The sequence below is a fragment of the Alosa sapidissima genome, chromosome 4 (assembly GCF_018492685.1).
Source record: "Alosa sapidissima isolate fAloSap1 chromosome 4, fAloSap1.pri, whole genome shotgun sequence".
NCBI lineage: Eukaryota > Metazoa > Chordata > Actinopteri > Clupeiformes > Clupeidae > Alosa > Alosa sapidissima.
In genome coordinates, this window is record NC_055960.1 from 22,852,291 (window position 1) to 22,879,253 (window position 26,963).

General features: G+C 40.5%; 1 protein-coding gene across 5 annotated transcripts; it reads right to left on the reverse strand.

Moving 5' to 3' along the window:
• Nucleotides 1-40: 40 nt before the first annotated feature.
• Nucleotides 41-26,517, reverse strand: si:dkey-264d12.5 (coiled-coil domain-containing protein 30). 5 transcript variants are annotated; one of them, XM_042090102.1, is made up of 26 exons: nt 25,912-26,517; nt 24,547-24,720; nt 24,138-24,258; nt 23,834-24,036; nt 22,902-23,058; nt 22,307-22,366; nt 21,914-22,029; nt 21,687-21,764; nt 21,504-21,556; nt 20,990-21,161; nt 20,509-20,592; nt 20,079-20,246; nt 19,608-19,763; nt 19,012-19,182; nt 18,586-18,741; nt 18,419-18,484; nt 14,342-14,469; nt 14,027-14,117; nt 13,488-13,621; nt 9,857-10,022; nt 3,502-3,611; nt 2,264-2,405; nt 1,188-1,324; nt 986-1,049; nt 673-734; nt 41-436 (listed from the first exon to the last, which is right to left on the reverse strand). In XM_042090102.1, exons 1-26 carry the CDS (start codon nt 25,948-25,950, stop codon nt 178-180), a joined length of 3,267 nt encoding a protein of 1,088 aa, XP_041946036.1. In that variant the 5' UTR covers nt 25,951-26,517; the 3' UTR covers nt 41-177. The 5 variants fall into 5 exon arrangements, with proteins under 5 accessions (XP_041946036.1, XP_041946037.1, XP_041946035.1 ...); XM_042090103.1 differs by having other exon boundaries at nt 13,488-13,636; nt 18,586-18,675; nt 25,912-26,516; XM_042090101.1 differs by having other exon boundaries at nt 13,488-13,636; nt 14,342-14,463; nt 25,912-26,516.
• Nucleotides 26,518-26,963: the final 446 nt, after the last annotated feature.

A 26,963-nucleotide genomic window follows, 5' to 3' on the forward strand; every position in this document is an offset into this window, starting at 1 on the left:
ACTGATGGAACCAGACATAAAGTAGCACCAAACACCATGACTGAATGCAATGACACTTTATTGAAAACAGAATCTGCTTTTAAAAAAAAAAAAAAAAAAAATAGGTAGCAGTCTTTAGTCCCGATGATACCAAGGGTACAAATGGTAATACTTCCTATTGCAGATAGCAGCGGCGCATTACAGGAAGCGCTCAGTGAGGCAGGACCTTCTGTCTGCCTGTGGGACCTCCTCACTGCCTACTCTGCTCGACTCAGCCTGCATCTGCCTCCTGGGCGGACTGAAGGGAGGAGTGAGGTTCAAGTAGCCAATCTCATAGGTGTGTCTGTGCGTCAGGGACTGTGCTGGACTCACATCCTGGTACTCCGACTGAATGGTTGTTTGTTTGTTCTGGATCATGTCGAGCAGGTCACGCTTGGTGTCACCCCCGGGCAAAGCACTGTGGGCCAAATGGACAGGGGTGGCAAGATGCATAAGGATGAGGATTACATGCTATTACCATTCTATTGTGGGATCATTACTACTAGTGTAAAGTCAGCATAAAATTGTTGGACTATCTTAAAAATGTGTAAAAATATGTAAAGCACAGAAAAGCATTTAAAATAAAACACAGAAAAAAATAATAAGTGATTTGACTGAGTCGTTCATATAATTGTTTGTCCAAACAAATCTTGCCTTTGGTTGGTAGCAGATGGTGACTTCCCCAGAGCAGCGTGTGGAAAAGGATATCTGGTTATCTTTGAATAGAACAATGAGTCATATAGCATGAGCAAAACCAAACTAGGCTACTATTTGACCTGTGCTACGATTTAGACTACTTATTGTATGGCTAGACATTTTTTGGACTGGAAGTGATGTACGCAGTTCATCAGAGAACATTGATCAATGTTATGATTAGAGCGAGAGGGCAATGACCATACATATGAGAGGACAAGCTGTTTGATAATCCAAAGTCCTTACTGTAAATTATGAGGTGAAGAGTAATTACCTGACTATGGTTCCATAATTGCTCATTTTCCATCATCTTATTCATCTTCTCCAGATGCTCAATCCTAGTTAAAACAAACCAGAATAGGAGGTAGTGTTGTGATGAGACTTCACAGTAGAGTTAAGAAGAGCAGACATTAGACATGGCAGTTAAATCTAAATGGGTTCTTTATGCCTGCAGAATCAGATAGAGGTGACAGTACCTGAGTTTGTATTTCTTGAGGATGTTAAGGGTCTCATTTTGGTCTTCCTTCTCCTTGAGAAGTTCACACTTAAACTCATGGTTCTCCTTCAACAGCTTGCTGTTTACCTCGTCCATTTTCATTGTCGTCTCTTTCACCTGGGATGGACATAAGGATTAATAAGGAACAATAAAATACTAATACCACAAACAAACAAACTATCATTTTTCTGAGAGTCCTCCATGCACCTTATGGCGGCCTTACATTGTACGATTTTGGTCTGTTTTCACAGTCGGTGACTAAATTTCCAAAGTCGGACAGAAATCATGGGAGTTGTACTGGAATCGCGGCGCGCTCCTGTCAACTAGATCGTTAAGTGTAAGGTGCCAATCTTAGCAGTTTTACGTCAGTCGGAGTCAGTCCTTTTCTAGTTTTGCCGTTACGACAATATCAAACATGTTTGATATTATCGCAAGTCTTTCTAGTCGTGGCTCATGCAAATAGTGACGTGAACTACAGTATAAAAACCAATAGTGACCTCTCTCCAACACCAAACAGGAAGGGGCAAAGTAGGCGACAGCTATAGCCTATATGATTATTTGTTATTCTTAATATTTGTAATTTCTTATACATATTTAGTCGGCTCTTCCACGTGACAGAACAACTCTATATCAGTTAGGGATGTCACGCATGAAACAATGCTGCAGAAACACGAAAATACGACTTTGAATTTAGTAGGCTATCATTTCAGTTCCTGTTAATCTATTGCACGATGGGTAATAATTTAAAGGAATCTAGTTGCAGTCTTGTAAATAGTGACCCTGCAAGATCCCTAGTCATTGCAAAATCATAGTCTGTGACTACTAGTCTCTACTACTTGTCTTTAGATGTGAAAGGGTCTAAGACTGTAGTCTTACAAAAATATTTTCCAAATCTTTGCAAATCTTTCCAAAGTCTGTCAGTGTAAGGAGGGCTTTACTTGCATTTTTCCAAAAACGTTTCCAAAATCAAAACAAAAGCAGACACACACACACACACACTTCTGCAAATATAGTAGTAGATTAGGATAACTGACATACTTGTCCTTGTCCACTAACCTTGCCCACTTGTTTTGTAAGGAAATCACAATTCCTCTGAAGCTCTTGGATCTTATCATCACGCCAAAGCATCTCTTTTGTGTAAAATAATTTGGCGGCGCAAAATTTGTCCATGAAGTGTTCTTTTTTCTCATTGTACTTGCTATAAGAAAATGTTAGAAACAAGTTTCAATAATAGATTTTAATACTCATAGGATAGCTAACAAGCTGTAAATATTGTGGGCGTGCCGGAGCAGTGGTAACTACTTCCTTATCTTAAAGGAATACTTTTGTCAAATAGATCTCTGTTTCTCTGTAATGTTGATACAAAACCCACAAGCATGAGCTAGGTGTCCTGATGATGGCCGATTTGTCCTCACTTTTAGATACAACTTGTTCTCCTTTTCAGAGTTTGTTTGTGGTCGTCCTATTTTGCTCCTTTATGGCACACTACATGTAGCCTACTTCCCATTTTAAACACAAATTATTACTGCTCTTTTCAATATACTTCTACACAGAACTGCTTGCATGGTACAGAAAAAAAACAGGCATCCATTCTGTTCTCTAGCTGGGTTGTGGTTGCAGCACGGTTTAAGCCGTGTCTGAGACGTGGTTACGGTGGAGTCAGTGTTGGTGCTGTAACCTGTTAACATGGGCACCGAAATGAAAATCAACATGCAACAAACGTTTCCACAGACGTGACACAGGCAATGTGTTCATGCCGCTAGTCATGGGAGTACGGACATTTATCTTACATTTTGCAATTTTCCTTTCCAATCACACCAAGTATCACATTGTTTAATGCTGTCAACGGTAGAAAAAAACTTTAAAAAGCATTAAGTAAATACCTTGAAAGTTATCGTGGCATTGGTGTTTATGACAGATAAGAACAAAGACCTGTCACTATTATCCATATTAATTTAACCTTTCATTAGGATACAGTTAGTTAGGCCTATTTAAACGCAATGTCCCACCTTGATCTTTGAACTTTTCAATATGCTAAATATTAGAATACATATTTACATTCTGTTTAAGGAATATCAGACGATTTATCGTTTATTGGTTTTGGAAATCCTCAAATATCGAAATTGGTATCGGCCTTTAAAATTCCATATCAGTCGGGCTCTACACATCAACATATTAAAAACAACTGTTCACGTAACAAAACCTATGAGGTAGCCTATTGGTGTAGGATACCAATGCATTTTTATCCATCACACTAAACCTAACCCTAAAATCAGGAGCACAGTCTCACTCACTTCAGTACTTTAGCCTTTTCATCCAAGAGTTTTTTAAGTTCCTCCTTCAGGACCAACACCTCATTTTGACTAGCGAGCAACTGGTCGTGTTCCCCAAGGTAGCTCTGCAGCTGTGAGGAGGAGAGACAGAGACAGTCATCAGAGATTGTTATGGATGTTACATTACATACAGTGCTGGCCAAAAGTATTGGCACCCATGCTAAAGTTGACTGAAAAGAGGAATATAAAATCATCTTTTGGAAATTGAAGTGAAAAATGAGGAAATATCTAACCTTTAAGGACACCAATTTTCTTAGTGAATGAATAATGTATCATAAATAAATAAATGTTCTTCCTTAAAATACAGGGGTCATAAGTATTGGCACCCCTATGTTAAATTCCTATGTAGTATCAAGTTAAGTCATCATAAAACGCCATGGCCATAGTTATAATTATGACTGCCACTAGTCTAGCTAGCATAGGGTCTTAAGGTCATGCATCAAAGGGTCAAAATAGTGGCAGCCAAAGAGAATCGTTGATATCAGAACAAGTGACGGTGTAAAATAAAACAATCTTTGGCTGCATGTTATTAATGACATTGAAAAATATATTATTGGTCCTTAATCGCATCTACCAGCCCTAATTAACACACACCCATAAACACACACACATATAAAAACTCACACACACATTTAAACACGGGCACACACGTACACACACACTAACACACGCATGCACACACATATAACATGTTTGTAGTATCGGTGTTCAACGGAATTATTTTTAAAAACGGAGGGGAAAGTTTTCAGTTTTTCCTAACAGCCTACCCTGCTACGTATCTCTTAGATTTCGCTAACGAGTGTTGTAGGAGATAACAATGTTTAAAGGCATTTGTGGAGAAGAAGGATGGTTCGTGTGTTCTTCCAACATCTCACGGTAAGCTGTTTCATTGCTCTGATTGGTTAGGTCTATCCAATTGAGTGCAGAGGCATTCCCCCCCTGTATCGGTTGAAACACGCCCCATAATTACGTCCCAATGGAGCAGTATCAGACTCATATTCTGACTAGAATTTGTTTATGACAACGTCAGGCTATAGCAGGTCTGAAGCACGAGGCCAATCATGTGCTGGCCTAGACACACCATTGGCCTTGATGGAGGTCTGCAGGTCTCCGAGAGGCCCTCTAGTTGGTAGATGTTGTAGCTAAGAGCCCATTCACACGTGGAAAGTATAATGCATCATTGTGGCTGCATAAATGTGCCACTCACGCTTGTGCTCCTTGCTTTGTCAAAAAAGGAGGACACAGGCAAGCAGGGCGGACAGAGAACTTGAAACCGGACTGTCCATTCAAAGTCTGGACGTATGGTTACCCAAACTGGCACTTAAGTTGGGCACAGCACATAATAGCACCTATTTTGACCTATGGACCTCGTATTATGGGTCAAAAACCTACTTCCAGATGGAGTAAGACGTGTGTTTGTGTAGCTCTGCAGGAAACAACGGCTAAACTATTATTTTCAGAGGTATCCTCTTTAAATAGCAATTCAACCAAAGACATTTTTGTTCTGTGTAACTGTTAGACTTGCAGGATGTCCGTCAGACCTGGCAAAACAAGACAAACAACCATATCTGCATCGAAACCTTCTCCAATGAATCAGACCGCATGCGATATGAAGGCGACGGCAGAAGAAGGCTCTTCAACTATGCCTTTTGACTTTGAGGGATTTAAATGTGAACCACGCAAAGACCTAGTTGGTGCAATGAAAAAGGAGGTCAGATCTGTACTCGAAAGCGAACTGGGATTTTTTAAATCGGAAGTTCTGGCTCTAAAATCAGGTTTGGAGGAATTCAAAAACACCACAAGCTCAGATATAGTTTGGAATTCTTTTCCCAGCCAGGCTCCGCATTACATTCAAGGGGGTCGAGCTTTTTCACTGATCCTGAAGCTGCCCGTGCTTTCGTTTCCCAGAACATTGTTCACCGTCAAGAGGACTGACTGCTGTGGCTACAATTGACATTCTTGAGGACTGTAAAGGTGATAATTACAGTGCATGAAAATGCACTGTTCTGTTATCCGAAGTATTCTTCTTATTACAGTGCATGAAAATGCACTGTACTGTTCTTCCAAGGCAACAACATCAACAACAACTTATTATTATTATTCCGCTTACCACTTTTTCCGTACGCAATTTCTCTTGAACAGTTTAACTTAGAAACTTCGTTCAAACTTTGTAACGTAGGTCTTCAAACGGACCAAGCTGCTATGTCTTTTCAACTTTGAAACTTTTATACTTTTTAAACTATTAAAGAAAAACTTTTTAAAAATCCCCATAGACTTAACATTGCCGATTGTGACATCATAATACGGCCGTTAAGCAATTAGAATCCTATGGCAGGTGTTCAGGCCACCTGCAGCCTCATAACCTGACCCTAGCCAGATGAATGTCGTTCCGCTTAGCTCCGCCTAGCTTCACTCACATCCATCTGGGACCTCTTCCATTGAGAGTGATTTCTCCAACCAACTTTATGGTTTAGCCAATCAGGACGCAGGGCGGGAGTTTCATAGATGTGACATAGCGTAGAAGCGACTGTGAGTCTGTTATTAGCGTCACGGGTTGGCTTCGATGTGAGTGGTTGAAGTAGCACGTCAATAGATGATGGACAAGTGGCTTATTCAATCATATGCAAGCATTTTTTGATTAGGCCCAGCCTTCTGAAGCAACACTTCAATGGATCGGTTCCAGATGGATGAGTGGAGCTAGGCGGAGCGAAATTCATCTGGCTATTGCCAGGTTAGCAGCCTCAGGCTTTAAGCATTTAAGCAACTGTTTCCTCTGCCCAAAACTGTTTCAAAATAAAAGTCCTCACTACAATAATCCACTGTTAAACAATGTAACCCATTAAACTACTGAACTTTTTACATTCAACTTTTAAACGGTCTACTTTTAAACTATCATTAAACTATCTATCTATTAAACTAGCTGTCTACCAACAACTTTTAAACTATCTACATTCAACTTTTAAACTTTTAAACTATATACATTCACTAGCTGTCTATCAACAACTTTTAACTTGTCATCAACTACGTCAACACTTTTCATCAACTATGACTCCTACCCACTGTAGCTAGTTAGCATGGTTAATAAAGTTAGCATGTTAGCATTGCTAACATTGTTAGCATTTTTAACAAAAACTGCTAAAAATTATTAGCTAGGTTAGCTAAGTCACATGGTTAGCATGCTAGTTAGCATAACAACTAAAAATGATTAGCTAGATTAGCTAAATCACATGGTTAGCATAGTTTGCATGTTAGCATGCTAGTTAGCATAACTACTAAAAATGATTAGCTAGGTTAGCTAAGTCGCATAGTTAGCATAACTATTAAAAATGATAAGCTTGGTTAGCTATGTTAGCATTGCTAGCATAGTTAACATGTTTAACAAAACTGCTAGAAAATGTTAGCTAAGTAGCATCGTTAGCATGTTTAGCAAAACTGCTAGAAAACGTTAGCTAAGTAACATGGTTAGCAGGTTAGCATTGCTAGCACTGCTATAAAACATTAGCTAAGTAGCATGGTTAGCATAGTTAAAAATCTTAGCATAACTACTAGCAAACATTAGAGCCATTCCAACTTTCAGTTATCATCAAATATCTACCTATACACAGCCATTAAACTATTTGAATATCAACATTCATTAAACTTCCAGTCAACCAGTAGGTCTTTGCAAAGTGGAAAAGCAGCAGGCCCTGATTAAATTTTATGAAGCTTTTTCCAATAAACTGGCACCTATACTAAGTTTTCTATATGCAGACATTTTATCCACAAGGAGAATGCCGGATACAATGAATCAGGCTATAATAACAGTCTTACTAAAGAAGGGCAAAGACCCTCTGGAATGCAATGGGTACCGCCCAATAAGCCTTCTTTGCTATGACTACAAGGTCCTTACAAAAATTCTAGCACACAGACTGGAAACTGTCATCTCTGATCTCATTTCCCCCAATCAAACAGGTTTCATACCTGGTAAGCAATCCTTTTTTAATATGCGGCGTCTTCTCAGCATTCTTCACTCCAATCATTCCTCAGTTACACCATAAGTTCTACTCTCCCTAGATGCTGAGAAGGCGTTTGATCGCATTGAGTGGACATATCTCTTTAAAGTGCTTAGTAGATTCGGTTTTGGCCCGGCATTTTTCACGTGGATGAACATAATATACAATACCCCACAGGCAGCCGTGCACACAAATTTTATAAATTCAAATTTCTTATTTCTCCAGCGTGGGGTGAGGCAGGGTTGCTGTCTATCACCTTTTTTGTTTAATTTAGCAATTGAACCTCTGGCCATAGCTCTCAGGGCTGACAATAGAGTTCCTGGCATTGTTAGAGGGGGCGTCATCCACAAAGTTTCACTTTACGCTGATGATCTTCTTTTGTATCTTTCTGACCCCACAGCCTTCTTACCTTATATCACCCATTTCCTAAACGATGTTAAAAGGATATCTGGCTACAAGTTGATTTTTTCCAAAAGCGTTCTCTTTCCTATTAACAGTTTGGCACGGAATCTTAATTATAATGCTTGCCCATTTAGACTGGACAGAGAATCCTTTACCTACCTTGGTATTGTGGTCACACGCTCCTACAAGAATTTATATGAGGCCAACCTTAAAAGGCTCCTTGAAAACATGAAACTCAATCTGAAGCGGTGGTCTACCTTGCCCATCTCCTTAGCTGGCCGTGTCAACACCGTGAAAATGACAGTCCTTCCTCAATTTTTGTACGCTTTTCAAATGCTACCTGTTATTTCCTTTTTTAAGGACCTGAATTCACATATATCATCATTTATTTGGCACAAATCTGTCCCAAGAGCAAGAAGGGCTATTTTAGAGATGCCTAAAACAGTTGGCGGACTTGCACTTCCCAACTTCATGTTCTACTACTGGGCGGCCAATCTCCAAATTACCCTACTGGATTACATCATTTAGAACAGGACAAAGCCCTACTTGGGTTGCCATGGAAACTGAAACATGTCCCTCTTTTACACCATTACCTAGCCTTTGCATTTCCTTCTCCAAAAAATCAAACTACTTTCCTTCAAATCCTGTGACATAACATTCTCTCAGAATATGGCGCCAATTCAGGAAATGCTTTAATCTTGCTCATACAAGTGGCTTGATGCCCCTGATTCACAATGATATTTTCCCCGCTGCACAGTCCGACTCAGCTTTTCACTTATGGTATGATAGTGGCATAGTGTTTTTCAACTATTTATTTGTACGCAACAACTTCATTTCTTTTGAGACCTTGCGAAAGGATTTTACATTACCCCAGGTCCACTTCTTCAGATATCTACAGGCCCGCAGTTTTGCCAAAGAACACTACCCATTCCCACATCTACCTGATAATGATTTACTTGACAGAATACTTGGGCGTGATCCAACCCTTAAGGGCAGCATTTCTTTTATATATAACATCATTCTCAACTTCAGTATGCCTTCAACAGAAAAGACTAGATGCGCCTGGGAACAGGACCTTGGTGTTTAACTCTCTGCACAGACCTGGGAAGGTAGCCTAGATTCCATCCATACCTCATCTATGTGCCTTAGACACAATTTGATACAATTTAAGATCTTACACTGGCTTCATTTATCTAGGGATCGGTTGGCTGCCATCTATCCAAACACTGACCCACATTGTTTGAGATGTCATCAAGGCTTAGCTACTATTAGACATATGTTCTGGTCCTGCCCAGCACTGACAAATTTATGGACCCAGATATTTGAGGTTTTTACACACATGTGTGGCAGGCTCATCCCACCAACCCCTATTATTGCTGTCTTTGGTGTTACAGCTGGGGAGGTTCAGATCTCTACTTCCCAAACATGCGCCATTGCATTTGCTTCGCTTTTAGCTAGGAGACTTATCCTGAGGCATTGGAAGTTTGCTAATCCCCCATCTTTCCTTTGCTGGGTAAAATAAGTCCTTGCTTTTCTACCCCTAGAAAAACTGAGATATTCTAGGGGTAAATCCTCAAATAGATTTCATAACACCTGGAGTCCCGGACAATCTGTCCTTCTCCTGATCCTTATTTGCGCACATGTCAGCTGGACTGGTGGGGCGCTGGGTGCAGTGCAATTGCATTATTTATAAAAAGACATTCATTAACAAAATGAATAGGGTGGAATATTTTTTTTTTCCTCAAAGGTGGCAGACCTTTTTATTTATTATTATTTATTTTCTTTTTTCTCCCCTCTTTCTTTCTTTGATTGTGTTTGTATGTATGTATTATATGTACCCTTGGGTGGGTGGGATCAGGGTTGTTTGTATAATTGTACTGTGAAAACTTAAAAATTAAGTTACAAAAAAAAAAAAAACCTACTTCCAATTTGGTTGTTTGCTCATTCATCTGCGTGGCTGCCAGCTTGGCCTTGAGGTCCAGCACTTGGCACTGGAAGTCCTTTTCTGAGAGGGTCATGGAGGCCTGTTTGTCCTGAAGGGCCTTCATCTGCTGCTCCATCTTCTTCTCGCAGTACAGCCACAATTGCCTGCGCGTTAGGACAGGAAATTATGTCAAATTATTTGTTCATGTTAAAACAGCAGTGTTTTGTAGGTTACTTTGTTACTGTAATTTTTAGTTTATCTCTGGTTACTATCTATTAGCAACTATCGTCACTTGCTCATGGACCACTCTGTCATAATGAAAACAATACCTAAGATGTCAAAACATGAAAAAGGAGCAATTGAGCTTGGGCACAAATTTGAGCAAAAGTTGTTTACAGTTGCTGCATGTTTATCTGTCATTGTTATGCGTCATGCTATGTCATGTGACTGTGACCACGATTTCACAAAAGATTAGAATGGTGTCACCTCTGGGTAGCATCATTTCAGGCAAGTAATTAATAGTACAGTTAGTAAGTAATAGTACAGTCACTCTGGAGCAATTGCCTATATGCCACGCACTTCCTGGAAGGCTTTTCAACCAGTACAAACTTTTCCAATTAACCATCTCCTGTGTTGTTTTAATTTACCTATTTACACAGACCTGGTTGAGTGTTACACCTAGTGAATGAGCACATTTAAAGGCGAAAAGATTTATGCCGAAGTTTATGTCGACTCCAAAGAACTTTTCCTCTGTCGCATGCCCTATTTGTTTATCCAGCACCAGCTTTGCAAATAACAATGTCCACAGACAAGGTATAATATGTTGCATGATTTTATGAAAGTACGATGTATTGCGACATCGGATGCAAGTCAAATTTGTTTCTCGTGTCTCATTCCATCGAACTACAGAACCGCTACCCGATCTGGCAAACTTACATAGTGCGGTTATAGCCGATAGAGGGCCGCGAAGCGAATGCAGAAAGTGCCGTTCACCCTGTTACGAGTTGATGAACCACTGAAACAATTTTGGAAATATTATTTTAAGGTACAAAAAACTCTTTGGTATTGCTTTAATGAGTTGCACTGACATAAACACGATATTTGAAGACGCGGAGTGAACATGAAAGGAGCAGAATATAACAGAAGATGCCGTTGCTAACGCTCCACTGGAATTAAACATGCTGGCTGAAACAGACTTCTGTGGCATATAGTCCATTCTCAGATCAGAATTGAACTATTTGTTCAAACTCTATATCATCGTATCACTCGTGCACATCATGAAAGCGGTTTCTTCCCATCTTGAACAAACAGCAATGCTTTAGTACATCCATGCAACGATTCTGTACAAATGCTGTGCTTTTAATTTTCTAATGTCATGTTGGTCAAAATACACTATACTGGTTCCATGTTGAAAAGTCCTACCCCATAAAACAAATTCCATCTCTTGAGTCATTACTTGCTAATGTGTTGAACTAGCTGTCATAACTAGTTGTTATAGTCTGTCAAGCATTTACATATTTGACCTGAGTGACAGGATGGGCAGGATGTATAGAAAGTACAGTGGTGCACAAACATAGCAAAAATGAAGGCTGAAACTCCTTATTTTGAGACAAATGTTTTGCATTTTGTTGTGCAGTGTGTAATGATTGATTGAAAGTGAACAGTGATTTGACTACTGTACAATTTTGTGTTGTTTGAAGGCAAAATTTGCTTTTGCTGTGTGTGTTTTAAATGTTTTGAGAGTGTTATAGTCTTTTGCAGGCAAAATGTGTCATGTTGGCCAAGTTTAGACCTGTGTGTTAACTGTTTTGACAAAGCGCTGCAGAGTTGACGAAAGCGTTAAAGCTATCGAGAAAAACTAACACATTTGGTAGGTGTGGGAGACCACGATTTTCCAAAAGATTAGAATGGTGTCACCTTTGGATAGCATCATTTCATGCAAGTAATTAACAGTTTTTCTTAGTCACTTTGGCGCTTGAACTGTTTGTTCAAAGTCCATATTATCGTATCACTTGTGCACATCATGAAAGCAGTTTCTTCCCATCTTGAACAAACAGCAATGCTTTAGTACATCCATGCAACGATTCTGTCCAAATGTCTGCTGTGTTTTTAATGTTCAATTGCTAATGTCATGTTGTTCAAAATACGCTATAGTGGTTCCATGTTGAAAAGTCTTACCCCATAAAACTTCCATCTCTTGAGTCATAACGTGCAAATGTGTTGAACTAGCGGTCATAACTAGTTGTCACAGTCTGTCTAGACAGTCAAAAACGTATCCACTCTCTTGCCCCCACACCCACAATATTGTGTAACATTGTAGTTTTGAAATAGCTATGCCACAAAATAGTGATGCCTTGCACATTCTTCATTACATGTACTCTACAATTGGTTTGCTTTTTGCTATTCAGAACAATCTCAAAAGTTGATTTTTTTTTTTATCGATATGTTATGTGTATACATGTGGGACCAATATATATTATAAATTGATGTATAACTTAATGGTTGCCATTTTCACCATGCCATTACCATACCCACATTTAGGGCTCTATTTTAATGATCTATAACGGAAGTATCTTTGCGCAAAGTGCAAAGTGGCTTTGAGGGCGGATCTTGGGCGCTGTTGCTATTTTACCGGCGGGATAAATGACTGTTGCGCCAGACGCTAATCTAAAATGGGGTGGTCTGAAGTGTACATTACTTATGGGTGTGGTTTGGGTGTAACGTGCAAGAAACCAATCAGAGCGTCATCTCACATTCCCTTTAACAACAGGCACGCTTGTTCCATAGCTGATTGCTATTATGATGGCAGATTTGCCAGGCGCAGCCAGGAGCGTTCACAGCGCTATAAGCACTGTTCAGTTGGGAACAGTTAGCTATTGATTTTTCCTCTTGACAAAATGTAATACAGAATTGTCACAAAGACATACTTTCCGATGTTTTGGGATCACTCTCACTGAATCACAAGGTTATGAATGCATGGTGATATTTTTGCAATGTAATCTAACATTTTCTCTCTATAGACAATGCACATATATCTTCTGTCAGATAAGCTCTTCTCTCCTGTGCTGCTGCTGGGGCATTTGGGTTAAATAGCATCGGCATGCAGTTCAACATCACGTCTCCTTAAGTCCTCTAATATTTCCTAATTTATGTCATCAACACATCCATGATTCATGGAAATGTGTACGCTAGATTTATGCCTATTTTTTCACATCTTAATGGACACCACACTGATTTCCCTCGTATGGTAATATTTTTCCTTGTAATTATGTACAGTATGGTTTGCAGAAACGGAAACTGCGTTGTATAGATGAGAAGAGCGAAGTGTGCGTTGCGCAGCACAGGCAGCCAAGGGCTCCTGCAGGTGTAAGCTACGGCCGTACCTTACCATCAGGCAACTCAACAACGAGAAAGAGTTGACCTAACTTTCCAACGTGGGCGCAATCGAATTCCCTAATTTACAGACATGCACCTGTAGAGGGAAAATTCCAATATTCGCTGACTGCAAAATAGGAAAGACAAAAGCGTGAGTATACAAAGTAAATTGCGCTGGAGTGCAAGATAGAGCCCCAAAAGTTAAGTCGGCCAGTGAAAAAATCAGTTAAAAGTGTTGAAATGTGGGAGAATACCTCTGCTTCTCAGCCTCCTGTGCTTGGGCCCTGAGCGTTGCCAGATCCACATCCATGTCCTTGGCCTCATTTTTCAGTTGTTCGTTCTCAGCTCTCACCAGCTCAAGCTCAAGTGCCAGGTTCCTCACCTCTCCCTGGAGTTCCAGTAACTAACCATGCAGTTATCACACCATTCACAATCATACTGATCTACGTATGGCTCACTGTCACACTAACAAGGATTGCAGGCTATACTATCTACTAGACTAAAAGATTATTACTCTGTATAATATACATAACAAGAGTATACAGTCATGTATCAGACCAGATAAAAACACTTATGAAATTATGAAAGCTATAATTAAAACCACAATTTAATGGGATTAGACTGAACACACACACACACACACACACGCAAATGGAACACTAAATGCACACACACGCACACATACTTAAATTAAAATAATGAGTTTGGTATTTTGAGTATTACAATTGTTCTTCCACATGGCACAAAAGCAGGCACATAATGAATATAGAACAGTAGTCTACCACAAACACACCTGCTCAGCAGATTTGTTATGGGTGTCCTCTAGCTTGCGCAGGGTCTCCACCGCCTGCTGAAGCTCTCCCTCCCTCTGCAGCCACAGTCTCCTGTGTGCCACACACATACACACAAGTTTCCCACATATACATATTAAACATATTTGGAAACATATAACATGGGGACGACAAGGTAGAGTGTCTTAACTCCTAAACATGGTAAGGCATACTAGAGCACCTGTAAAAACACCTGCCTTTACAAATCCAACCATGGTTATATGCCCCAAGCTCTGTAGCCTACCAGAGTAATCAGGCTATCTGGGAGCCTGACCTACCTCTGCTCCATGAAATCATCCACCTCGCCCTGTAGATTGTGGAGGGCATCAGACCAGCCCTTGGCATCCTTCTGAAGTTTCTCAAAGTCAATGGTAGTCTGTTGTAGCTGCTTCTGCAGCTCCTGCAACTGGAGTAAATAAATGCAATTAATTATTAGTTATTGATTGAATGACTTGGGCTAGTCCAGTCAGCCTATCTATGACATAGGCCTATGCAGTGGAAAAGTTACACCACGATTTTAAGTAGGCTGTGAGACAGTGAAATGATCAGATAGGCCTACAGTACGTTATTTTCTGCCATGTGAAATTTTGACAAGGGTGCAATGTTTTGGAAGTTATTTATAGATGAGTGCATATTTCTAGTCCTCAAACTAGATAGAAGTTGCATTTAGATGATAATTAGCATAACGTCTTATTTTTGTGGACGCAAAAAAAGTAAGGGCAGGATGTTGAGGATTAAATCGTTTTTTCTAAATGCCACCAAAGCAGACACAAATAAGTGGCAATTAATAATAAAGGACGGTAAGCCTACCACAAACGGGGGTGCACCTAAAATCTGAACGGGTATGATAGTCCAATTTCCTGACAAACAGCAGTGCAACCATTTTCATAAAATGCGATGATGTGAACATAATATGCTGGCAAAATTCCAATAAAAACAAGCAGCTTAAAAAAAAAAGAAGAAATCAGGATCCTACATATCGCTCCCATCTGCATGGCCTGGATGCCAGTTTACCTGAATTAAACCAGTTTTAGGACTAAAAGGCGTTGTTTGTTGTTTTAATAATTGTGCTATTAGGCTAGACCTAGACTAATCAAAGCACCTTAGGCCTACATGTTCACATTTCGTTGTCATTCTCTGCAGTCAGACCATTTTCTGCATCACAGCTATTCATCACAAATGATGTTGTCTATCTGCGACTGAATAGACAGATAGATATGCCTGCTGTCTGTTTCATTTAGTGCTGCTGCTCTCACCATGCGCATTACGCACTGAACATTGGGCAGTGAGTGCTAGAGGGGCTACTGTACAAATTTCCCTCAAATAAATTGTAGGCCTACGAATAGAAGTAGGCTACTTTAATGCATACTGTTCACATCTACTCGAGAATATTTTCAATGAAAAATGTAGGCCTCATTTTGTTACATGAGGCTACTTCTCAGTAGCCTGGAGATTCCAGACCCAAATCTGAAAGATTATTAGCCTGGGTGCCATTCCTAACTTAGTCCCGCCCACAACATTTGAGGTCGGGAAGTTCGGTCTGGCATTGCTCCATTGTGGAGCAAGTATGCTCGCCCTAGATCAGGTGGACCAATCAAATCGGCCTTTACGATGATGGACAGGTGAGCAACAGCGCCTGGTCTATCACGTCATCTGAGCACGCTTAGATTAGGCTTATGTTTGAAACAAAAACGCTGTGGCTAGAAGGATACATGGCTTTTAAGATCCCATATGGAAAATGCATATTATTTAATGAGATTGTTATCACTGAAAACGATTATTTCTGAAAACTTTGGCCAAAGTTGAGATGTGGGAAAACTCGTGGTTTCACTTTAATCAAGGGAAAACAGCGCTGTTGCATTGCGACATGTTCCCTCGTTCGTTTGAAATCTCTGATTGACCACCTGTTCGAGGGATTTGCGACAGCCTTTCCCAGCTGTTTAACATGTTTGTAGCATATCAGTGTTCAACAGAATTATTTTTAAAAACGGAGGGGATATAGGCCATCAGTTTTTTTCTAATAGCCTACCCTACTACGTATCTCTTAGATTTCGCTAATGAGTGTTGTAGGCTAGGAGTTATTGACGGCACTAACTTTTACAAAAGACCAGAAAACAATGGCATTTGTGGAGAAGAAGGATGGTTCATAGGTTTTTTTTCCTACACCTCAGGTAAGCTATTTTGTTGCTCTGATTGGTTAGGGCTATCCAATTGAGTGCAGAGGCATTCCCCCCTGTATCGGTTGAAACACGCCCCATAATTATGTACCAATGGAGCAGTATCAGACTCATATTCTGACTAGAATTGAGTATGACTACGTCAGGCTAAAAGGCCACCAACCAGACTCTGAAAAGGAGGACGTTGTTTATAAAGTGAGGACAAATGGCCAAATTGAGGACAACCCCCAACGTCTGCTTATAGGCCTATTCCAGTTGTGTAACTGTAGCTAGCTGGTACATATCTGTGCAGTATGGATGTTGTGTAAACTTCCTTCCCAACGCCTTAAGAGTTGTGCTAGTAAGAGAGCCAGCAGCCTGGGCTTTTAGCTTGATTGTTAGCATGCTCGACTCCCAAGCTGTTTGCAAGTTTGAGTCCAGGCGAGTTCAGGGCTGAGCTGTGCAAATCAACACAAGGCATTGGTGCCATGACCCAGATCAGGAGTGAGGTTTACACATAAACATGCAATTTGTGTTTAAAAGGGAAAGTGGGGGCTACATGTTTACAATAAAGTAGCAGAAATAGCGTTACACAAATCTTTGGGCCATTCGCTCAACCCAGCACAACCTTGCAGTGAGTGCAGCGCATGCCGCTTCCTATCTGTAAGCCCCTTATGTGCGACCGGCCGCAGAGAATGTGTTTTTTTTTATAATCGATCGCTACTTATAAACCTCATTTGCTGTGGAGCACTTGTGGAACCAACAAAGCTATTATTGTGACTGTGCTATTATTGTGACTAAACACCTTAGCTACTGTTAGTAGCTAACATTATATTACTGTTGGACGTAATGTTAAGCTGGGAAGACAATACTGGATATTAATATGAAGGATCAATATTTGCCTTTTTATTTTCCTTAATTTTAAAATAATTACCTGACTATATAAACGCAGATACTGATAGATTGGAAAATAGCTAATATCGGCAGATCAGCACACCCGATTCATTGGTAGGGCTCTAGTCGTGAGCCCGCTGAAACAACACAACAAATCGGACAGACCTGATTCAAACGATCCAACTGATTCTGGGCTAAAATCAGGTCAACATCACAGTGTCTGTTTGGCATAAGTCAGCACCAATTAGCATCCATGCATCATTCTGCGCTTTTATGACGTAATCACATAGATGTCTCACAGAGATTATTTTGCAGTATTTTTTAAAATATAAAAATACAATAAAGTATTTTAATGCAAAATACAGTCATTTTCCTCAACCCAATAAAATACAAATTACAAAATTACAAAGTATTTTGTATTTGAAATCTGTATACAATGTCAGACATGCTATTCTCCGTACATATTCAAGTCAGTGTAGCATCAAAATGATCTTCATTGAGTGTCTTTTTTATTCAGTGTATTTAATTTTGAGTTTTTTATTTGAAGTAATCCAAAAGTAATTCAAAAGTATTCAGATTATGTTACATTGCTTTTGTAATCCAATGGATTATTACTGATTTCAAAAATTAGTGTGTAGTCTGTACTCAGTAATGGATTACATTTCAAAGACATCTGACCCATAGCGATGATACAAGTACTCCACAACTAACAATGCTTTTAAGTAGCGATGATGGCCTACATGTGCTCCGCAACAAACTAGGTCAATAAGTAGCCAAAAAACAAATAAACAAACAATGTGTTCTCTCTGTAGTGGCACATAGGTTACACTTTTACTGCATTCCAAACGCATTGGTGAACCAGGCCACTGGTACGGGTTGCGGTCGCGCAGACGAACATTTAAGAACACCTCGGTGGCATAGTTCTGATTAGTGTCTGCTTTCAAGAGTGGGCATGCTAAATAGTAAGTAGTACTATAATAACATGACACATTGCACATCCATGACCTACAAAATAGTGATCAATTATCGTGAAATGTCTCACAAACATTAGTATAGCCTATATAAAAATGACCTACATAAAAATGAAACATAGAAGACATATGAGAATAGTATGTATGTTATCTTACTGTAATTTCCCTTTTCAATAACACTAAGTATTACACTTACGCTGATAACATTGTGCAAAAAGATAATGTTGATGTTATAATTGAAGTAAACTGAATTGTTGGACATCGAACACCTAGAGGAGAGAAATTGGGACATAAATTCAACTTGCTGAATGTTAGGCCTGACTTTGGCCCTCACCTCTTTCTCCTTGGCAAAGACACGATCCTTCTCCAACTTCAACTCCATGTGCAGCTCATCAAGCTCCTTTACACAAAAATAAAGTATTAGCGGATGAAGAGTTAACTTATGCACTCCCTATTACATACAGCAAACACTTCTAGTCATGAAACAAAGGCCCTGTTTACCTGCTGGCCCTGGTGGTGCATGTTCTGCTTTGTATCTAGGTGGTGCTGAAGCTCTCTGCTCTTCTCCTGAATCTTCTGAAGCTCTGCAGACTGAGACTCACGATTATTTTCCAGCTTGTACACTCTGGCTAAAGCCTCCTGCAGTTCAGCAAACACCTTCGAGCACACGACAAACATATCTTTTTCATGTATAATAATTAGTTAAATTAAGCAAATATGCTTAAGTACAAAGTAATGAGAGTAACAACATAATATACTAGGGGTGTAGCATTAAATTCTAAGCCTTGTGCACATCAATCAGTGAAGGTATTTGCATTAATTTGGGCATAGGCTACTTGCTGCTAATTGCAGCTCACTGTTGAGGAGACTTATTGCATACTTGACTCTCACTCTGGTGCTGTGCAGGTGCTTCACTCCTTCTCTTACCTGCTGGTTCTTGTGGTCCAGCTCAGCATTGAGTTTCTCCAGCTCAGTGATCTTCTCTTTCTCTGAGAGCACTTCTGTCTCTGCAGTGTGCAAGAGGCCACTGATGTTCTCCAGAGTCCCTCTCATCTCTGCACACTCCTCAGCTTTCTGCTGGAGCAGACTCTCCTGGTCCTCATGACACAAACAGTATAAGTGATAGAGTTGACTAACTATAGTATTTATCAATCAGGAAATTGACATGATTTACACTTCAAGGACAGGTTAATCTTGATCTCCCCAGACCTGACCTCTCCTAAAGCTGGAGACTGGCAGTAGCAAGGACTACTGATCCTATACTGTCATACACTACAACAATTCACACAAACTTAGGTTCGCTATGTGCACCACGACAAGCCTGCAATAGCACATAAAGTATACTGTTAGTGACACTCAAGCACTAGTCTCAATCCGCACTGCACAAAGCTTCAACTGCCTACTTCATCCATTATGTGGCGATCATATTACAGACTGCTATTCAATATGTCTAATTTAGAAGGTTTTGAAAAATACTGTGCATTTAAAATGTAGGCAATTGGTTGAAGACAGGCCCTGTTTACCTGCTGGCTCTGGTGGTGCATGTTCTGCTCTGTATCCAGGTGGAGCTGAAGCTCCCTGCTCTTCTCCAGAAGCTTCTGAAGCTCGGCAGACTTAGACTCACAGTTCCTTTCCAGCTCGGACACTCTGGCCAAGGCCTCCTGCAGCTCAGCAAGCACCTTCGAGCACACATACATTATACATACATTGTCTCATGGCATGCATATTTTTCATGTATATACTGTATACAATAATTAAAGTCAATGAATCAAACTGATTAAAATGTGCATACACAATGTAATTTCAGAGGAGAATAAAAACACATTCTTTGTGTCAGGGGTTTAGACCTAAATTCTAGGCCAATCTATGAGAGGATGAATAATATATGCATTCATTTGGGCACGTATCACTTAATTGCTGCTGATTATTGAGGGGACCTGTGGCATACCTGACTCACAGCTGGTGCTGTGCAGGTGCTTCACTCCTTCTCTTACCTGCTGGTTCTTGTGGTCCAGCTCAGCATTGAGTTTCTCCAGCTCAGTGATCTTCTCTTTCCCTGATAGCACGTCCGCCTCTGCAGTGTTCAATAAGGCCATGTTGTGGTGGAGGATCTCCAACATCTCTGCGCACTGCTCATCTTTTTGCTGGAGCACACTCTCCGCCTTATGACACAAGCAAACAGTATTGCTGATAGTTCACTGAGTATTGTGTACTTCAAGGACATTCTTGATCTCTCCGACTATGAGGACTACTCCTCAGTAGTTCACTGAATGACCTCTTACTATACAGCAATACTATGTTCACAGTCCCTATGCCTATTTAAATTCCCTTCTTATTACCATTTATCTTCTAGATTAGTACACTTTTGCTGCCATTTTGAGTAATCTTAATTTTGACCCATTAATAAAGTTTAGTCTAGTTTACCTTGGTTAGGACCTTGTAGTCATCAATAAGGGGGTTCTGATTTTCAACCTGTGCGTGTTTCACCATTGACTCCAGAAACTCCAGCTAGGACACCATATGGAGGAAATATGTATGGAGTTGGATTCTGTAGTGAACTTTAATTTACTTCATCATTACAATTGACATGTTCATGACAAGTCATTAAATCAGGTACATTTGCAGTGAGGTGAACATAGGCTGTTATACATACAGTATACAACATACTCTTTAACTAGGAAGAAAATACATTGAAAAGACAGAGTCAAATAAAAGCATATCAATTTATAGACAGCTGAGCTCTATGCATAGACAAGAATAACTTCCCCTTCCACTAGAAGACCACACACATTGTTCTTGTCTACATTTGCACAATACCAGAGCCATATATGGCTCTGCACAAAACTGTCTTTCATCGACCTCTAGTGGCAAATAATTGTAAGTGCAAGTATTGCCCCAGACTCACCTCCTTCTTGAGGTCCTCCACAGTACTCCTATGGTTTTGCTCCTGCTCTCCCAGAAGCTGCTGTGCCTGGTCTCTCTGGAGCTGCAGCTGACTGAGCTCCTTCTGCAGCTGCTGGGTGCATGTCTGCAGCCTGCGCAGCTCAACATCCTTCTCCTTCAGGTCCTTAAGGCACCTGTGCGGGTCAGTAAATGACACTTTTGTGACACATGCGTCCATTTGTCAAGGATGTTGTCATTCACTATGGGTAACATATTTGGCTAAATTATTATGAGAAATTTAAGTTAATTCTTTTCACAGTTTTTTTTTATATTTTATAACTTAAAATCTATTATTCACATTTTAAAGCTATTCTGGAATATTCCTTTTAAGTAAAGTCAGTTTTCCCAACAGCCTTCAAAAGAGCATTCCACCTTTTCACATACAGTATTTAGTCATTCTGTAACACTATTTAAATAGCTGCAGTTCATAAAAATGCAGGGTGTGCTGAGATGCAATTGGTTGTTTGGCACAGTACCTCTCATGCACACTCTCCATATCATCATCTACGGCCTGTACGCTAATCTCCACCTGAAACGACACAGATCCTACGATTAAAGACTCTCAAGCACAGGGATGCTTGCTGGTAGCAAGTCACATTAGACTATCTACTAAATGACTTCTGGATTAGCACCACTGCTTTTATACGCATTCATGTTACCTTTTCTACTTTAGGCAGTGATATCAGAGGATGCTCCTCATCCTCAGCTTCAGCTCCTTCCATCATTTTTTTATCAAGCTAAAATAAAACCCAAACAGCACATTGAAATATTTAGCTGTGTGCCACCATAAACCCCTATGTCTTTTATGAATGGTGAGTGATAAATATATGCTAGCATGAAGGAATAGACACTCATAGATCCTAAACGTTCTGCATTGCGTGCCTACCAAGGCAAGGAGAAGCATGCGCTCATTGTCCACGGAGCGCACTTGTTCTCTCAGAATCCTCATCTCGTTGTCCAGGCGCTCATTTAGCTCTCTGGCTTTCTGGAGCTCGGAAACATCTGCGGCAGATTTTGAACATTCTAAGTTCCGCAACAATTGAAGGTTCTAAAATTCTATGTTGAATTCAATGAACCCAGATATTCTTTAGAATATTAATTTCTCAACATTCCCGTCACACCGGTGTGACGGTACTCCTTTAAGGGTTAAATGATTAATTACTGTTAATTACTGTTAATTACTGAGATGCTGTATGTGATGTGACCCTTCCTTTGTGGTGGGAGGTCATTGTTGGTTAACTGAATGTAATGTTGAAGACAAATATTATCCCAGGCTTACCATAGAGTCTCAGCCTTTCCACTTCCTGCTTGAGAAATTCAACTTCTTGTAGCTTTGTCTCTGTGGAAAAGGCATCCGTCACATCGTAAATACCCCCTTATGCATAAAAGCTTTCCATATCAGCCTAATTCTGTCAAGTAAGCTACACATAAACTGAACATGTCAAATCATAACATTCTATAACTGACATCACACAGCTGAATTCTCTTTAGAGAATTCTCTCTCTCTTAGAGGTGCGTTCAAATTTGGCGTGAACATGTGGCGAACATGTTTTCTCTGAACAGTTAAATTTGGTGTGAACATTCCATTGTAACGGTAACACTGTGGAGATCTACCTCCTCAAACTGTTTGGGAGTGTTCTGTTTCTGTTTGCAAACGTTTGCAAATTTGAACACACCTCAGGTCTGGTTCTCTTTCATGGTACTTCATCAGTGTCTGTGATCAGTAATCAGTGTTATTTTTCCAAACGCAGTAGATAAAGGGTTAGTGAGACCGGGGTGTGTTAATTAGCCACAAAACTATATTTTAGTGCTGCTATTTCCTTTAGGAAAGGACATCTCATTTTAGAACAAGATAATCTTGGCTTTCCCCTCACCATAGGCTTTCTGGGTCATGTGCGCAGACTCCAGCTCATCCGTCAGCCGACGGATCTCCTTGTGAGCCATGGACAGGCGGCGGGAGGCCTCATCCAGGTCTCTCTCCAGGTTCAGCCGCTCAGCACCACAATCCTCCGAGGGCTCAACACCAGAGGACTGCCTCACAAGAGGGGGCAGATAATGATTTGGACTGTTTTTTTTGGGGGGGGGGGGTAGATCTTGAGGTGATGACCAAAAATGGCCAAAAGACAAACCATGCGTTGTTAATGGATTTATTTATTTCACTGGAAGACACTGCAATTTATCATCCAGGGGCAGCTTTACAGAGAAAGAGTACTGTATACTACAGTATAAGCAAAAGGCAATATAGAAGGCTAGTCTGAAGTCACATTTTAGATGAGTAGTAAGTAAAGACTAAGTCTGAGTGATGTTAGTTCATTACAATACAAGGTGACAGGAGAGAGCAATGGAGATGTTATTAAAATGAGACGAGGTCCATGCTGAAAAAGAGCCAGTTAGTTCAGCTGTGTTAGGATCACAGACATTTCACTGGAAGGCTCAACATCCTGCCTCCTCTCCCCTTTAAGCCCCCATGCATAATGACTACAGTGATGTTGCTGAGATGAACATACAACTGCTAGTTTCTGTTTGCTCTGAGCAGCCTTACGGAGTCCTAAGAGCTTCTTCCAGGAGCTTTGGCCCCGAGACGGCACCGCCTTGTGGAAGGACAGCTATACAACAACGATGTGTGGATGTTACATTAGACATATATTTACATTTACATTTGAAGTACTGTACATTTAGTCCTTTAGCTGATTCTTAGGCGACCGTGTAATGGGAGAGCACATAGTTAACAAAAATGCTGATTACCGGACTTAATCCGACACAACTTGGATCATTTCAGTAACAACACACAAATCACTGTGGGTACCTTATCCATGCCATCTTTGAAGACAGCTGCAGGATCAGCGGCCATGAGTGATGGGGATTTCTCCACATCCAGAGCCTGCAATCTCTCCAGGAGAGAGGCCCTCTCGACCAGCAGGTAAGCCACCTGCTCGCTGGGGCTGGACAAGGTGATCTCGCACAGGCCCCCCTGGTCAAGCAGCTCGGCCACCTCCATCTTCTCAGCCTCTGTAAGAAACAAATATGATTTATGCTAGCACTCAGATATTGTTATACAGTGCACATTGCAAGGGTCCTGGCAGTGGGTCTCAGCGAGGCTGCAGCCTGACCTTTATCAAGGTGCAGTTGCTTCAACTGAGCATGCAGTTGCTGGTTTTCTTCCTCAAGCTTGACATTAAATGAGTTTTGCTTGGCGATCAGAACCCGGACTTGGTCTAGCTTCTTTTGCACCTGTAATTACAACACACACACACACAGACACATGCAGCCACACATGCACACACAAACAAACACACACACACACACACACACACACAAGTGAGCCCTAATCAAAAGGACATCATCATCTTTCTGTGACGGTTACACCTAGATGTTCACATTCTCATGTAACATGTACAGTATACACACGCCTGTCATCATACACAATACCTTAAATTAACTGTATCTGATTTCCTACAATAACAGGGTCATAGATAGGGTCATATTTTGCTCTCCATAACAGAGTGCTTATATATTTACCTCCATATTTTCCCTGTCGTGGGCCTCCTGCAGCGCCTTCACCTCCAGCCTGGCGGCATTCATGCTGCCCTCGGTACGCAGGCAGAGCCTCCACAGGTGGAGCAGCCGCTCCACAGGCTCAGCGTTGGGGCGCAAGCCGTCCTGGAGCAGCCGCATCTCCAAATCGGCCAGCTCCTTAGGAGAGAGGTTAGGGAGGGGGAGTTCAGATGAGTGTGAGTGTGTGTGTGAAATGCATGTGTTTCGTACCTACATACATACACACACACACACATATAAAATGCCTACTATAAAATGTTGGCCCTGCAGTATATTTTATAGGCTATATTCAACCTGGTCTCATTAGCCAAACGAGGTTGGCTATATTACACACACAATGCAAACACTGACACATGAAGACAAAGATGTAATATACCATATTACCTAGCGATTATGTTTTATTGTGATGTCCCTAGTAGCCAGAATTTAATTTAAATCTCTCACTTTGGCCTATAGGACACTGACTGGATCTGCTCCCTGCTATCTTAATTCAATAATCAAGATATATATCCCTAACCGCCCACTGCGGTCTTATTATGAGCGTCTGTTGTGTCGACCAGCCATAAACGCTAGGTCAATTATTCAAGACCCTCCTGTGATAGGGGATAGGTGATGGGGTCTTTCAAGAGGGGTCTAAAGGCATATTTGTTCAACATGCACTTAGTTTATTTAAGGGTTTCGTGTTATTGTTTGTATATTATAGTATTTGTTTATTTTCACTAGGCAATTGATTAAATTGACACTGTTGTTTATTAATGCTATTCTCCTTAATGTTAGTCTTACCAACTGTCTAAATTGGTTACGCTTAAATGTAACTATTGTATTGTTGTTATTAGCTATGTCGCTTTGGACAAAAGCGTCTGCCAAATCCCATAACTTTTTTTAACTAGTTTTTCCTAACACCTGGCATAGGCATACCCACACATTTTTTCAAACAGCTTCTCATGAGGGTGACAAATGGAACTGAGACATGTTTGCTATGTGCAGCTGTTTGCAACTGTTCCCCTGGTTTGCTGGCGTTGTAGTCTATGTGTTGATTTGATCGAGTTGCACAAACTCGAGCAAAATATAAAAGGATAGAGATCTAATCAAGACCTCGTTCATGTGCATTATTTGGGAGAATGAAGGCTACGAAAGTAACGGTAATAAAACTAATGATGTCAAAGCCAACATGAATCGGGGTTACGCGAGAAACGATGAGAAAAATAGAGATGTAGGCTACACACTAACCTACCATTAACAACGAGAAGAAATTAAATAAGATTTTTGGATAAAGTTTACGATAACTGGTGAACTAGGCGGTCAACTTTTACATCCTTTCCAACTTACCTCGAACGTTGTCGCCGCCTCCATACTCCACTCCATCATGAGCGGATCCAAAATCAACAAATTCTTATTTCAGAGCATACGTTTAAACGTTGACTTTCCGTCCCCGGTCGTAAAGAAAACTAGTTGAAATATGCCAGTATTCCATTTTTGTTCAAGTACATTAGAACTTCAGTCATTCAGAACGTTGTTGGCTAACAATGTAGCCACTACGTAATAACATGCGCCAAATTACGGCACAATACAAGATTACGCATTCTCAAATCTGTTGTCCTAGACGATATAATTCAGAAGTTGTCATCAAAATAATATGTGTCCAATACATTGTTTTTCGATGACATCATGTTGTAAGATGCAGCGACATGTGGTGGAGACTGCTCTCTCACACAGAATAAAAACAGACCAGAGTAGCATGGCTACTACAGACTACATTTAAGCCAACTTGCATCCGGATTCCCAGGAAACCTTAAAATAAATCTACTGTGCAAACACAGTTCACTATAAGCAACACTTTTGAAAGTAGCCTAGGCCTAACTTGTGACAGAGTTGTCGCCTTTTCGTTTCAATACACTTAAGTCTGTACATTGATACTGTAGGCTTCCAAGCATCTTGATAGAGGCTGCTGCAATGGAAGGAGAAGTACAGCAGCTCATTGACATTTTGGGGGTGGTCTTATTACCATAAACTGCAAAAAGCTGTAATGGTCTCCAGAGGAGAGCAATTTCACTCCGTTTCTGCTGCCTCCAGAACAATGTAGGCCTATCTTACTGTATAACAATACCGTTAGATGGCCGACCCCAGAGGTTGCAGATGTGCCATTTACATAGAAATCCCCTTCAGAGTTTAAACAAGCACAGAATTGATGAACTCTGTAACTTTATGTTAATACTCTATAGGTCATTACTGATTAAAATAAGCAGAAAAAGAGAGTTTATGACAGATGTGCTACAGCAAAGTTCTGTAATTCAATGTAAGTCCACACATTTCCAACAGTGTGTTTACAAACTCTCTTTGGTCCATTGGCAACTACATCTTCTCATATACTGGCAGACAGG